This window comes from Carcharodon carcharias, chromosome 3 (assembly GCF_017639515.1).
Source record: "Carcharodon carcharias isolate sCarCar2 chromosome 3, sCarCar2.pri, whole genome shotgun sequence".
NCBI lineage: Eukaryota > Metazoa > Chordata > Chondrichthyes > Lamniformes > Lamnidae > Carcharodon > Carcharodon carcharias.
The window spans coordinates 35048150-35062510 of NC_054469.1; the positions used below are offsets into that span (position 1 = coordinate 35048150).

General features: G+C 40.7%; 1 protein-coding gene across 1 annotated transcript in view; it reads right to left on the reverse strand.

Annotated features, from left to right (window-relative positions):
• ptprn2 (protein tyrosine phosphatase receptor type N2) overlaps positions 1–14361 on the reverse strand; it is a 749959-nt gene that overhangs the window by 152533 nt on the left and 583065 nt on the right. Inside the window, exon 12 of the mRNA XM_041183926.1 lies at positions 4446–4664. Within this exon, the coding sequence (XP_041039860.1) occupies positions 4446–4664 (219 nt within the window). The remainder of the gene's footprint in view (positions 1–4445; positions 4665–14361) is intronic.

Here is a 14361-nt window from a genome sequence, read left to right on the forward strand (position 1 = left end):
ACATTGGCAAAGACTATATCCTAAGACTGGGGGTGCTTAGGGATGAGGAAGCATCAATTTAAAATTATCACTGAGAGTGGGGATTGAGGTCAGCAAAATGTATAGCACAGAAGGAGGCCATTCAGCCTATAGTGTCCATGCCAGCAAGAACAGCTCACCTAATTTCACTCCATTGCCTTTTCCCCTTGGCCTGCAAATTTCCTTGCAACAAAGTGGTTATGTCAAAGACTGCTGCTTTTTTTCAAAAAGGAAAATAGGATAAATATTTGTACACAGAGGGGAAAAAAAGGACTGTGGGGAGCCAGCATCGACACAATAGGAAGAATAGCCATGTTCTGTGCTCTTAATTTTTATGATTCTAACATTCAGGCGCTAACATGTTCATCAGTTAAAGCATGCCTTACTGGCTCTGCTAAAAACATCCATGTTGCAAATGATGTTAGTGGAGTTCCCTTACCCCATGGAGATAATATGCATTCAGTGGCCCTCTACCTGGACTCACTTATCTGAAAATGAAAGGAGATATGTTGACCTGCAGATATTTTTGCAGGCCAGTCCCAAAGTAGCACTGTCAGTGCCACATGTCACAACTATTTGCCTAATCCTTCAGTTATGGGCTGCAGACTTTCTAACATATTTCAGGCATGACACCCTAGAGGCAAGCAATCACACTTTTACTTTAGTACATACTTCATAATTTTTGGTTTTTAAAATTTCCCAGTTTTGCTCCTGCCATTTTTCCTGAAACTACTCAGTTATTAGTGGTTTATGATTCCCTGTCTATTGTGGTAGCCCCCTGTTAAATTGCCCATTGTTCATGCTTGAGTCAGATGTTGAATGCCAGTTGTCTACACAACCATGAGATAGATGACAACTGAGCCTGAACACATACTTTCCAGCAGGGGTTACTGAATAGATATTGAGATTGAAAATCCTAGCTGACCTTTCTCAACACAAGCCCAGAAGTATTATGGTCTATTGCTCCATTGAATATTCACTTTCTTTGTCCAGGTTAAGCTCCATCGCTCAGTTCAGAAGAGACTGAGAGGCCTAAAATCTTCAAAGTCCATAGGGTTTTGTTCCATTCTGGGCTGTGCATTTATCAACTGAACTAGCACGACAGATTCCCTATGAGAGTGCTTGCCTCCCCTTCTTAATTATTTCCTCATCCTTAAATGAAATATGACAAATTGACTCAAACAAGACATTTAGAAACCCATTAACACTCAGTGCTGTTCTCGGAAACCGTATTTGGCATACCTAAGGTGATGACACAGGGCAGGAAAGATGGCTCTTTAAATGTAAACGCAATAGTTAACACAATCATTAGTTACGATTTAACACTATTGAATCATAATTAGTATCAAGTTTCTAGACTCTAAAACAAATGAACACCCCTTTTAATCACAAACTGCAACATGGAATTTTGAAGATTAATGCCAACCTGGCATTAAGTTTTTTTCATTTTTACTTCCTCCTCCTTTCTGTGTCTTTCCAAGTGGTTATTTCTCCAAGTGTGAACATTGGCGTGCACACTGCCAGACTGTTCAGACAAATGCAATCTTGGCCTCATCCAACATCTACAGTTCCAGCAGGAGTTGATGGATAGCAAACAGGAACGGGAACCCTTCTCTTCCCCACGCCAACTACTGCCCATTCTGAGTCAAGAACACAGACCAAATCAGGGGCCATCTGGTATGTCCAACTCAGTACAACATCAAGCAGTACAGTTCCTCACAGAGCCTTAGCATAAAATTTGAAGAAACAGTTTCAACTTAATTACTTTAGCTTATTAAACAAGAAGCTATTTGAACTAGCAATACATCAGCTTCAACCAGCTAAGTATTGTTGAATGCCACTGAACATCAATTTTTGGTGTGTGTCATCGCATTGATAATCACTATCTAATGGCAGCAGAGATAGATGTGATGAGTGCTAAGGGGCACCACTTACTGTATCATGTGTTTCTCCCTCTCTATCCTAACTCTCTTGGAGAGACCTTCCCTACATCTGCATGCCTCTCACAATACATTCGACCATCTCTATTCACCTATGGCTGTCATTTACCCAATAAATATAAGATCTCTTTCTTATTAACTCAACTTGAGCTCATTAAAAAATCAATATGGACTTAACTGCTGGGCCCTCAGGACAAAAGGCAAAAAGGTCGCATTCAGAAACTTAAACAAATCCAGCACTGAGAAAAAATGTTTAATTACCAATAAAATTAATTAGGACCATCATATAGTGGAACCTTTGCTTATAATAATGAGGTTGGATGTGTTGGATGTAAGTAAACGATGTGGAACTCAGATTCCAACCTCACCCCTCGTCTTGCCCACATTTTAAGGTGTTTCCATGAAACTGTTTCAACAATATTACAAATACAAATTTTAGCCCAATCGACTTAATCTTGTAATGCTATTGTTGCCTTGGCAATTCCTCTCAATGTTTTTGCTAACAATATAGATTTTTAAAAAATGAGCTCTGACACAAATATTAGTATTTAATAACTTGCTCCAAGTTAAAACCAAGTATTAACCTGACATAATCCCTGTGATTGTCACTGGTGCCAAACTGGAACAACAGCACTAACAAATTCAGCTTGTCATGTTAAAAAAAATTGCAGCTGGATTTGCAGCATGGAGCTTTCTCATACTTGATGTACAGAATAATTACTTGCTTATTAATGTCAACTCAAGTTTTTTCAGGTCAAGTTATCAGATACACTCAGCTTCTCCAGGAACCTAAATAAGAAATAGTTATAGGAACACTCAACTATATTTGTCTTCTGTCCAGTGTTTTTTGGTCTATCATTTAGGATTATTAACTACTATTGGCTACATCTGATAAATAAAGCTAATCTATTTATTTTTGTATGAAAGGAAGAGACAGCCCCGCACGTACGCAGTTGACAGCCCATGGTATTTTCCAATTTGAATGATAAATCGCTGTACTCTGCATTACAGCAAGATTCAGATTCAAACCGGGAAATAAAGAGATTAATGAACATTAAATATTTTCATTTTCACTACTACAGGAGGCTCCTCCCATTCCCGTTTTCTGGTAACCAGTTCTCATGCATTGATTTGAACAGGAAAATGACGCAATTTATATGACTAAAGCTCTTTACTATTAAATGCAGAGATTTCACTGGTGATTCTTAGCGCTGAATTTATAGCTTTGCTTCTTTTAGATTTATTTTGAGGTAGGTTTTAACAAATGTACTTTGATTTGTTTTCACTGAAGGCTTTTGATGCACTATCCACATTTAAATGGTAGTTTGCTTGTCTTTTTTATATATTATATACATATGTAGTTATTTTTAAATGATCAGATCCATTATTTTAAAACATGCCAGTGACTGCCACACAAAGTGTGCCCTTTGCTTATCATTCATCCAGTGAATCAGATAGGAAAACAGAAGAGTAAACACTTATCTGATAGATTAATAAGTGTTCTTGTCAGAGGTTTCTTTGATTTTGCGGGCAGAATCTATTGGTCTGAGGAATCACTGCATGAGCTGGTTTACCACCACATCCCTGCCCCTCCCAACCCCCCACCCACCCCAGCTCCCGGTCACTCCCTTTCCTGATGAGCCACGCTCACACATACTGCTCCAATCCTCACTCAGGAATATGATTAGTTAATCATATATCCTTTGACTATGTGGCAGTGTTTTTGGAGACTGATGGGGTTCATATAAAGGATGCAGCCATGTTTCCCACACCCAGCACCTAATCTTGACCATGCGTCCTGCTGAAAATTGCAGACAGATTTTCAATTTGAGGTGCAATTTTCCGTGGTGCACGCTAATGCTGTCGGAATGATCACTGACCTTGTGATACGGCCCGGGAAGATGACCACAAAATACAATTTACTGCGAAGGAGGGCAAACCAATGGCCAGGGACCTGCCATGGCTGTCTCTCTGTCTCCGTTTCTTTCAGTAAAGCTTCACAACTCTGATTCTAGCACTCCAACAATCAAACAAACAAGGCCTGAATATAACCTGAAACAATGCACTGACGGCAGGACTAAAGTGTCATATAGATATCCTAATAATATTATCATTTCCTTTTATAAATTGCCTTTTGTTTGGTTGAATGAATATTTTGATTTGAGTGTTTTTCTAATCAGATGGGCCCCTTTAATAGGTTTAATAGGGCAGTCCAGTGAAAACCTTATGGATTGTCAGAAAAAAGGTATGCATTGTTAGCTGGGTTTTTTTTTTAACCATCCCTCAATCATGGACACATCTGAAAAGAATAGAAATTAGAATGAACCATACTATAAATTATCCTCCATTACAAAATAATGCCTGGAAGTACAATGTATGCTCAAATGGCAAGGAAATAATTACCATTTATCCCATTTTTCTGATGGCTTCAGACATAGACGTAGGTTTTGAATGGCTGCCCAAACCCTAATTAAAGGTAATTATTACCTGGTAGGCGTTTGTGGCATCTGAACCAGCGGTGGCATCATGTCCCAGCGTGCCCAGCTTCTCCTTCAGTTTCTGGTGAGAGCGATGCCTGTGGCAGTAGATGGCCCCTGACGCAACAAGGACCCCGATGATGCAGACGATGGAGATTATTGTTAAGATAATAAATTTGGTGGAGTCCTCTTCGTTGGCCCATTGGGGGAAAGTTCGCAGTTTGCTCTTCTGTAGTGTGGGGTGGGGGAGACAGAAGTGGGTAAAAAAGATCAAATAGTGTTACAGTTTGTTTTGTGGGTATGATATTTTTATCTGCAAAAGGCATTGCAATGTTTACATTTCTGTTTGCTCATTCTCACAGTGAGATTGTACAGCAATTCATCCGCATCAGCCTTCATGATTAGATATATTAGTAACAATTAAAAAAAAAACAAATGCAGGTGAAAAATAAGCAAGCTCATTAACTGAGGCAAGATTCATTTTGCACTCCCTTTTTTGCAATTGCAAAGAGAAATTAATTTAAAGCCAGCCCAGTTGTTGCAAGATGGGAAACAATTAGCACTTTTCCTAGTACCTATTTTCACTTGGTTCCAAATGGATTTTTTAATTTAACTCCTGAATGCTTAGCCAACCTATTCATTATCTCTGCTATTCTGTTAGTAATTTTCTGCTCAGCATTCACACAGCCAATGTCTAATTTACGCTTGTAAGCAATGTATAGAGAGTTGGTTCAAGCCCCGTCCATTTCAGTCCTTTACACCATAAAGGCCACCGAGCAATTATCAGTGGGCTCGACAGTCGGAGCTTGTCCCTAATTAGCCCTCTTGTCTTCAGTCCACTGGATTAGCTGCTGCTGCTGCTGAGGCACAAGTTAATGGGAAGCTCACACTGAATAAAGGCTCCGAGATCTTCCTGCTTTGACTATGCACCGCAGAGAAGGATTGTGAGGCATTGTGACCCCCGGGAGGTGGATTGACAGCAGCCCGGTGCTAAGCCATGCAGAATTGTTTTTTTTTAAATGTATCTGTGCTGGAAATCCTGCTTCCCAAGTGTCATTCTACCACTTATAAAAAACAAAATCTTTATTCTTGGCCCGTTCACTGAATGATCTATAAAGCAGAGCTGGCCCTTATTAGAAACCTAAACCACATTTTATACTATTTGATTTGAAGTTTTTGCATTTTTGCAAAGGAAAAGATATCACATCTTCTAATATGGATGGTTAAAATAAGAAGAAAAAGCTTTTGCTCGCAAGTTCATGAAATTTTTAATGATTTTGGTCCTTTAATAGATTGCCTGGCAAACTTATATTCATCTGAAATAGCCAAACTTGTGCTTTAAAAGACCTGAATTAGCGCTGTCAATCTTTTCCTTTTGAGCAGCCTTTACATCATTCTTAGTAAAGCTGAATACTTAAAATGTAGGGGTTTTGAGTGGTGGATGGGGAGAGAATCCCTTTTGCGGTAGTTTCAAATGGTTTTCCATCAAGCTAGCATGAAGTTTAATTAGATATTCTTACAGAACACATACATAGAGAAAGAAAATGTCAAATCCTTTAATTTTAACAAGATTTTTTTTTTTACAAACAACTCACATACATCTATGAACTGGAACGAAGGACTGCAATCTCTCTATAAACATCACATGGAGATCTCTTGATCTTTCCTTAGTCAAAAGTATGCTCTGCCTCCCTTTTAAATACCCAATACAGGTTATTCACAGTCCGAATGGTTGATGATGTTCTGTGATTAAAGAATTTCAGCACATTGTACAAGAAGTGATGAATAGAGGTGCTTATGTATTTCAGCTACTGACTCAAATCAGTCAGTTTACCCTTCAATGTTTGAAACGACATTAAAAAAAAGATTTGATCTCTCGGAGCCATAAAATCATGTCATTAAATGTATATCAAGATAGGTGTTTGATTTCCTACTTTATTATCTGGTTATGTGAATGAGTGTTGATGGTAAGAGTTTAAGGATGTTTTATGGATAGTGCACACTGTGGAGTTCAGTTGAACATCATTGTATGAAGGATGAAGTGGACTATAAAATGCTGTTTATAACCAGTCTTCACCTCCTGATGGAATATCATGGGGATTAATGTAGATTGGACTGACTTTTCAGTGCTTCATTCTTTGTTGCAAAAAAAATGAAAAGATAATTTTTCTTTTGTACGCGAGTTAAAATATACTTGGAATTATTATAAGCAATTGATTCATCTGAATATTTATGTTTGAAACTCATGAGAATTCACATTACTTTCCCGTTGTGATTTGCGGAATAAGCATTGCCCAGTGAAAAACTGGGGTGATTAGTTTCTACAAGGCATAAGAGATTTCATGCTGGATGTTGCAAGGTATAACTGAGTTAAGTGTAAGCCATTAATTTGACCAGGTCTGCTATATTTAATGGACTCCACCATCCTATCTGGCCCAATTGCCACATCCCTTCAATTCAAATTCAAGATGGACATTTTTTTCTTAAAAATAATGTGATTTTTTTTTAACTATGGCTGTACAAGCAGATACTTAACTGCCATTTTATTTAGTTTCTTATTTAATTCTGATCAAGGTCCGGTACTGTTTTTCATCCCTGGACTTGGAAGCTGAATTATCTAAGAGTTAAGCTTTTAAATTTAGTGAACAGAATTTTTTTTTTAAAAATTGGGATCTAATTGATGTAAGTTTTTGTCCAATTATATATTTCATAATAAAAGATGGGAAGCAAGCAGGAGGTCAGCACTGCCAGTGCTACAGTTTTGATGAATATTTTAAGGAACTGGAGGAGAAATAACATAGATTTTTGAAATGCGAAAGGGGAATGGGGACTAAAAAGGGTTCAGTAGATAGATGCCGAGAATCTATTTCCTCTTACAGGGAATTTAGGAGTGCAGAGGATGCAATCTTAAAATTAGACTAAGTCATTAATGGAAATGGGGAAAGCACTTCTTAACACAAAGGGGACCAGAAGTCTGGAATTCTCTCCACCAAAAGATTGTGGACGCTGACACAGTTAGGGCTGTCGATACTAAGCTCCAGAGGTTTGTGCTAGGTAAGGGTATCAAGCAATATGGATAAATGAAGTTGAGGTGCAGACCAGCCATGATCTAAACGAATGGCTGTGCAGGTTCACAAGACTGAATGACCTACTCTTGTTCCTAAGTCCCTATGCTGAACAAGCTCTGGCACTTCTGAATATTAGGGCGACATTAAAGGCTCATTTATTACCTTGGGCCCAAAGTGCAATCTCTAGGTAAAACCCCAAACGGATGCAGGCAGGTCCTAGAGAGGAGGTGGAATTATTATTTTCTTAGACTAAAAATATTGCGGAGATAACAACTATCCATGTCAGGAACATAGCAAAGGGCTGGCCAGCAGCAGCATAAGAGGCCGCGAGTTAAATTTATTAATCTTGCAAGTTTGGCTTATTTTAATGCTTTTGGAGCAAGAAGGCTCTCCATTTACTTTCATGCAGATGTTTGATCCCAGTCTCAGAGCTCTTTAAAACACTTTGGCAAAACCTGGGGTCCTAGCCATTTTTGAGGGAGGCAGAGGGTGAGCTCAGTGTGTTTACTGGATATGGATAAACTTTTTGCAGCGCTCAGTAGGCTTTAATAAATTAAATCCTTGGTGGTGCGTTAATTCTACTCTAGGATGAAGCAAACAATCCAAAAGAAAAGCCCGAAAGCGTTTTCACTCCCTCCCTTGCCCATCAATATTTAAACTTTTGTGTGCTTTTCCTTAAAAAGGAAAAAAAATATATTAAATGCGTTCGATCAAGCAGAAATAATCATGTATTAACACTTGACATTACAAAATCCTTTCAAAAAGATATTACTAAAACATGAGGCATTGTCATTTAAAACTGCAGCAGAGAAAAAAAGCTTTGTGCCCCTGAATAGCATTGTCCCTCTATATCACTGAAAATTGTACTTGCAAATTCATCATTCATTGCAGCCGAAAAGATATACCAGTTAATATTTAAACCATCTTCTTCAACATAAATTTCTATTTAATCGACAGTTGCCATGATACTGCCAAATGACACCGAAATCTGTAAAGTTAATTTTCTTTTCTTGCTTTCTTCTAGCAATCACCTCCGTTATTCATCCTCTCCCGAAAAAGAAACTTTTAGACGTTACCATGGCGGCATATCACACAAGCACGATGCTGGAGATCACTCTCAGTGTTCTGCCTTATTTTTTTGGGTGAGTTTTCCCTTTTACACATGAAAACAACGAGGCACCAATTTATCAATCGAAATGGGGTCGGATTTTATAGCTTTACCTCCTCAAAAAAAAAAATCTGCCAAGACAAGGGATTTAAAGACATTTATTCTCTTGAGTGAGGGTATAAAGGATTACAGAAATCAAAAAGACAAAGGGCAGAAGGATTTCTGGAGGTTTGGCTTATTCAAATTACTGAGAAAGGTCATAATGAAAGGCACAGACCTATTCATATGAAGAGACACAGTGATCTTTCGCTGACCTTAACACTACAGCCCACATCATCAGTAACTGGAAAAATGACACTATGCCTGATGTTTTTTTTTGTTTTGTTTTCTAACCTTCTAAAGTTTAGATATTGTTTGGCTCCACCTGAACAAAGAAAATATTACAGAGGAATCGGCAATGTGTGTCGACTAAGGTTTACCCCTTTATCAATGAACAAAACAGACCGCAAATTTCACCAACATTTCAAATATTCTTTACTTTCTTTCGAAATGCGGTTCCAACCCTTCTCCCCCCCACCCACCACCCCCCCCCCCCCCCCCCACCCCATAACCCCCACCGCCAACAGACTGATGCAAAATTAATGAAAGTAAGAGCCCTATTATTGCTGTGCACACTCAAAAGCACAGATATTCCAATACACCCGGAGGATCCACTCAAGGCAATTTACACAAACCTACTACAATTCAAAGAAAGTTACTGTTGCTGAACTGGCACTTCATGAGAAGAGAGATTCTGAAAGAAATTTAAAAAAAAAAACACAAAGCAACTACGGCTAAAGGATCCACATAGTTAAGGAACTAAAAACTGAAGACAATCTGATCATATGGTGTAACAAGATTGCATACCTGATTCCATTTCTAATGTTTTTTTCCCATTTCAAAGATTTTCAGTTACTATCCTTTTAATGGAGTGAAATAGGGGAGAAAGACTTGACCTGAATGCTTCATTCTTCTTTGCTTCTTGCACTTCTAGCTTCTGATATTAACCGTCTACCATCCATCTTTCACAGGAATGAAATCGGCAGCTGCCTTTCTTCAGCTGGAAAGCTTGCAGTGGTTTGAACTTCTCAAGGAAAAGGAGGAGGAGGTAGAGAGAAAAAAAGGGAAGCACAAGGATCTCTTCTGTGGTCTCTCCGTCTTAGAATCAACCATGTGTGAGAGGGTGATGGATTTTTGACCACGAAGTAATGGTCCGACCCCTCCTTATATTGCCCAGCCCCAAAGCCCCTGTCTATACCACATGTCATATCCCCTGGTTGCTATGGTGATGCTTCCACATGTTGCTGACAGTAATTGGATAAGAAGCATTTCTGTTAATAAACCTTACATGAGTGCGAATATGAATGGATATCAATTTTGTCACTCATGTGTAAAGCTGCTTGAGATTTCTGTTTGTACCGTGCTCAATTTTTTTGTTGTTGTTGTTGGCTGTGTGAGAGTCTCCACAATGTTGTTTCTCTTTATCCTCGCTTGGCACCATTCATGATGTCAGCTGAGAGTGACAAAAATTTGAGCACCAAACTAAATGAGACCACATCCGAAAAAAGGTATATGGATTCAGACTTAGGGTAGGGAAAAAAAAGCACAGAGTGGAAAGGTGAATATAAACTACAAAGCATATTAATTAGCTATTGGTAGGATTAGATGAGCTTGTGTAAGGTAACAGCTGCAGCAAACAGGAAAGGGAAAGAAAGAAGAGTTGGGGGGTGGGGGGAGGTGGTGGTGAAGAGAAGAAGCCGTGTCAGATGCAGATGACAAATCTTGGGAGGGCTCTTCAGTTTATCTTTCTATTCAATCCCCCTCCTTCTGTGTTTCCCCTATTGTTTCGCCCTGTGACAGCTGGAGATGGCAGGCCCAGAGACTTGACAAAATGAGTTCTTTCACACCGTACTAGCCTTCGCGTTTACTGAAAGAATAGCGGCCACAGCAAGGTACAATTTGAACAGAGGGGCAAATATGGCCTACAGCTTTAATTCTACCAAAACCAAATCATCATGTCCCTCACAGGGCTCTGAGGTAATTATTCTGCCTTTAATCCACTGCCCGTATTAGAAAGCTATTGATCTGAGGCCTTTGCACATTGGCTAGTCTGACCAGAACCGGCGGTTTTGTTTGATTCAAGTGATCAGCTTTCAATTGAAGCTCTCAATTAACTGAGTTTCATATCTATTTTTTCTGCAAAGACCAGTCATCGCCGCAATGTTTCAGAAGTCAGCAATCGATGGAAATAGGAAAAGGAAGCCCACCATTCCACTCCCAGCAAGAAACAAACACGCTCCGGCCATATGTAGACAGACCAGCCAGCAGCGTCCACCTAACAGGGTGCGCATTGAACCTCACTGCCTTTTTTAACCTTCACCTTTCTCTAGTAAACCCAAGTTTTGTTTTTATTTTATATATTCTTTTTGGTAATTTTGTATTCCATCCAGCATCGAGTGCTCTGACGATCGCGACTGTAATTTTTTTGCCTCTGGTGCCCACTATAACCTTCATTTCGGCTTCTGATGAAAACCTCAGTGGAAGTTGTTTTCCATTTTGTCGTAGTGTCTAATGTAAACGCATAATGATCAAATGTAAAAATGAACAAATGTAGATCAAAGTTGGCACTGAGAGCAAATGAACACTTCACCAATTTTTCTCTCCACTATGTACGTTGTTGTATTAACCCGTTTAAAATAAACGGAATGCCAAAAAAAACACCACGTTAAACACTATCAAGGCCAACCCTCATTTTCAGCCTTAAATGTGAGTCGACCCTTCCGCTCCCCTGGCCATTCCATCCCCATTCCCACAGCCTCCCCCACTGCCTCCTACCGCCCCCCCCCCCCCCCCCCCCCCCCCCACCGCCGCCAGCCCCTCCACCACCATCCCACCCTACTATGGTCTTCATAGCTTATATACATTTGGAATTTCTGTATCTTCAAGTGGGTCAATGTGCATGAATCAGAACAACTGTGTCATTGTCTCTGCAAACCTTCAGTCAGCTGAAGGGCACTTGGAATCCGAAAAGGGTTTTCAAACATTTACTGTTCCTCAGGCCAAATACCACGGCGGCATCTTCTGACCACGTGCTTCAGCCCATCGGAAATCTGGATGCGCAATTTTGCGACCGTTTAACATTCAGATAATTTCATGGAAGACCACTGCTCAGGTTACTGATAGGTGCTCCCGGAGGGCACGGCTTCCTCACTCTTAGCACAGAGTCAGAATTATTATCAAATTTGTTATGTTAGTGAAGTGTTGACCCCATTGCCTGCCTCTGTTTAAAATGCTACCAATATATTCCAGTTATTGCCGTTTTAAAGGCCAAGTTGCTAATACAGATGGACAATCAAAGCGAAAATTTCGCAGATTCATTCGCATCTCGCTCTCTGTTTAATGGGAACAATTTGTTGGAGGAAGCTTGCCTCAGGGGAAATCCCTGCCAAGCAAATTTGATTGGATTGTTAAGATATGTTATTGAAATATCACTATGGTAATTGAAGAGTTAAAGGTTTATTCCGTTAAAAACATTGTAAAATGCCTCTCATAAAAAAGCAGTTTAGAATTTACTAGAAAGTCACTCTTTTGTCTGGGAGATAAAATTTTAGCTCTGAGGCAATCAGTTCAGGATGATTCCAGGATAGATGCCTGGTCAGTGCAGTGCAAGCTGATCTTGTTGCCAGGGGCCGACAGATAAAGGAAGGAAAAATCAGTCAGGGGTTTAGCACTTGAGTGAAAGAAAGAAGGGAAGACTTGCATTCACATATTACCTTTCACAACCTCAGAACATTCCAAAGTGCTTCATTATTAAGTACTTTTTTGAAATATAGGGCTGGATTTTTGAAGGGCCGCGGAGGCGAGCACAGAGGTTGACAGACCTGCCAGCCACTGTGCCAGGGCGATGATGACTACTCACCTGAAAGCACCAGGTAACCAATTAGGCAACGTAAAAGACCTAATAAAGTCACACTGCCAACACCGACTGGAATGTTCCAGTCGACCTGCAGGAACCTTGCAGAGGCTGAAGCCCGACTGAAGGATGGAGGCATCTTCCTGGTGGCAGACTGGGGGCCTGCCCTCCGTACCACAATTTAACAGCCCCCCTCTCCACAGCCAAGACTGGCAGAGAGCCACAGGTTCACCCTCGATGATGACAGCCTGGCAGCTGTGGCCTCTTTGTAATTTTAAGTTTTTAAAAAGTTTTCAGAGGGGGTCTCCACTTTGAGATGCCCACTCTTTCATCTTCCTACATTGGCAGGTCCCCTCCTCACATGGTGGGACTGCCAACCTGTCAGTGCTGGAGGGCCTTGTATTGGCCCTCCATTCTCGGGAGCCTGCCCACCGTCCTTACTTGTACAAGGCTCCCCGAGGCAGTGACTTGATTGCCCACCATCTCAGTAATCGCTTCCAGGTTCCCGCCCACCATCAGGATCAGGACCCAAAAACGAAACTCCAACCCATTGTCTCTGTTGCGATGAAGGAAACACAGCAGCTGATGCGCTCGCAGCAAACTGCCACAAACAACAGTGCGAGAATAACATGCTTTTTACGTGTTGGTTGAGGGATAACTATTGACTAGGAGATCAGGGAGAACTCGCCAGCTGTTCAAAATACTTGCACAGGATCCTTTACATCCACCTTAGAGGGCAGACAGGCCTCAGTTTAACCACCCGAAATCGTCTGAAAGGCTGCACCTCTGACAATGCAGTGCTCCTTAAGTACTGCACTGGCCTGTCGGCCTAGATTATGTACTCAAATCTCTGGAGTGGGGGCTGAACTCATAGCCTTCTGACTCAGTGGTGAAAGTGCCACCAACCGAGGCATGGCTGACAACTGGCTGACAATTGACAATTTGATTGTTTTCTGTAAGTGTAGAGCATGGCTGAGGGTGGAATTGGGCTTAAGATGTGATATTATTTACTGTTAAGTAGCCTGCCAGCAGTCGCTGTCCGACATAAATAATGGCCAGGTGGCCTAGATATCAGAGGGCGATAGTCATTTATCTAACCATCCCCAACATGAAAGCAATACATATGGAGACAGGAGAAATTTTGGAGAGTCCTGGGATGTGGGGAGGAATTTATCAAAGAAGTCATACTTATGAATGCACATCAGAGATCATTAAGTTCTTTCTGATAGGAAAGGGAACTAACTCACATATCTTAATATTCATTCACAGAGATTATTTTATTATCCATTCACTGACCCTCTTGTTCAGAGGGCAGTTAAGAGTCAAGCACATTCACAGAATCACAGAATCACACAGTGCAGAAGAGGCCCTTTGGCCCATCGAGTCTGCACCAACATGTGAGAAACACCTGACCTACCTACCTAATCCCATTTACCAGCATTTGGCCCATAGCCTTGAATGTTATGACGTGCCAAGTGCTCATCCAGGTACTTTTTAAAGGATGTGAGGCAACCCGCCTCCACCACCCTCCCAGGCAGCGCATTCCAGACCGTCACTACCTCTGGGTAAAAAAGTTTTTCCTCACATTCCCCCCTAAACCAACTGCCCCTCACCTTGAACTTATGTCCCCTCAACTAAGGGGAACAGCTGCTCCCTATCCACCCTATCCATGCCCCTCATAATCTTGTACACCTCGATCAGGTCACCTCTCAGTCTTCTCTGCTCCAGCAAAAACAACCCCAGTCTATCCAACCTCTCTTCATAACTTAAATGTTTTATCCCAGGCAACATCCTGGTG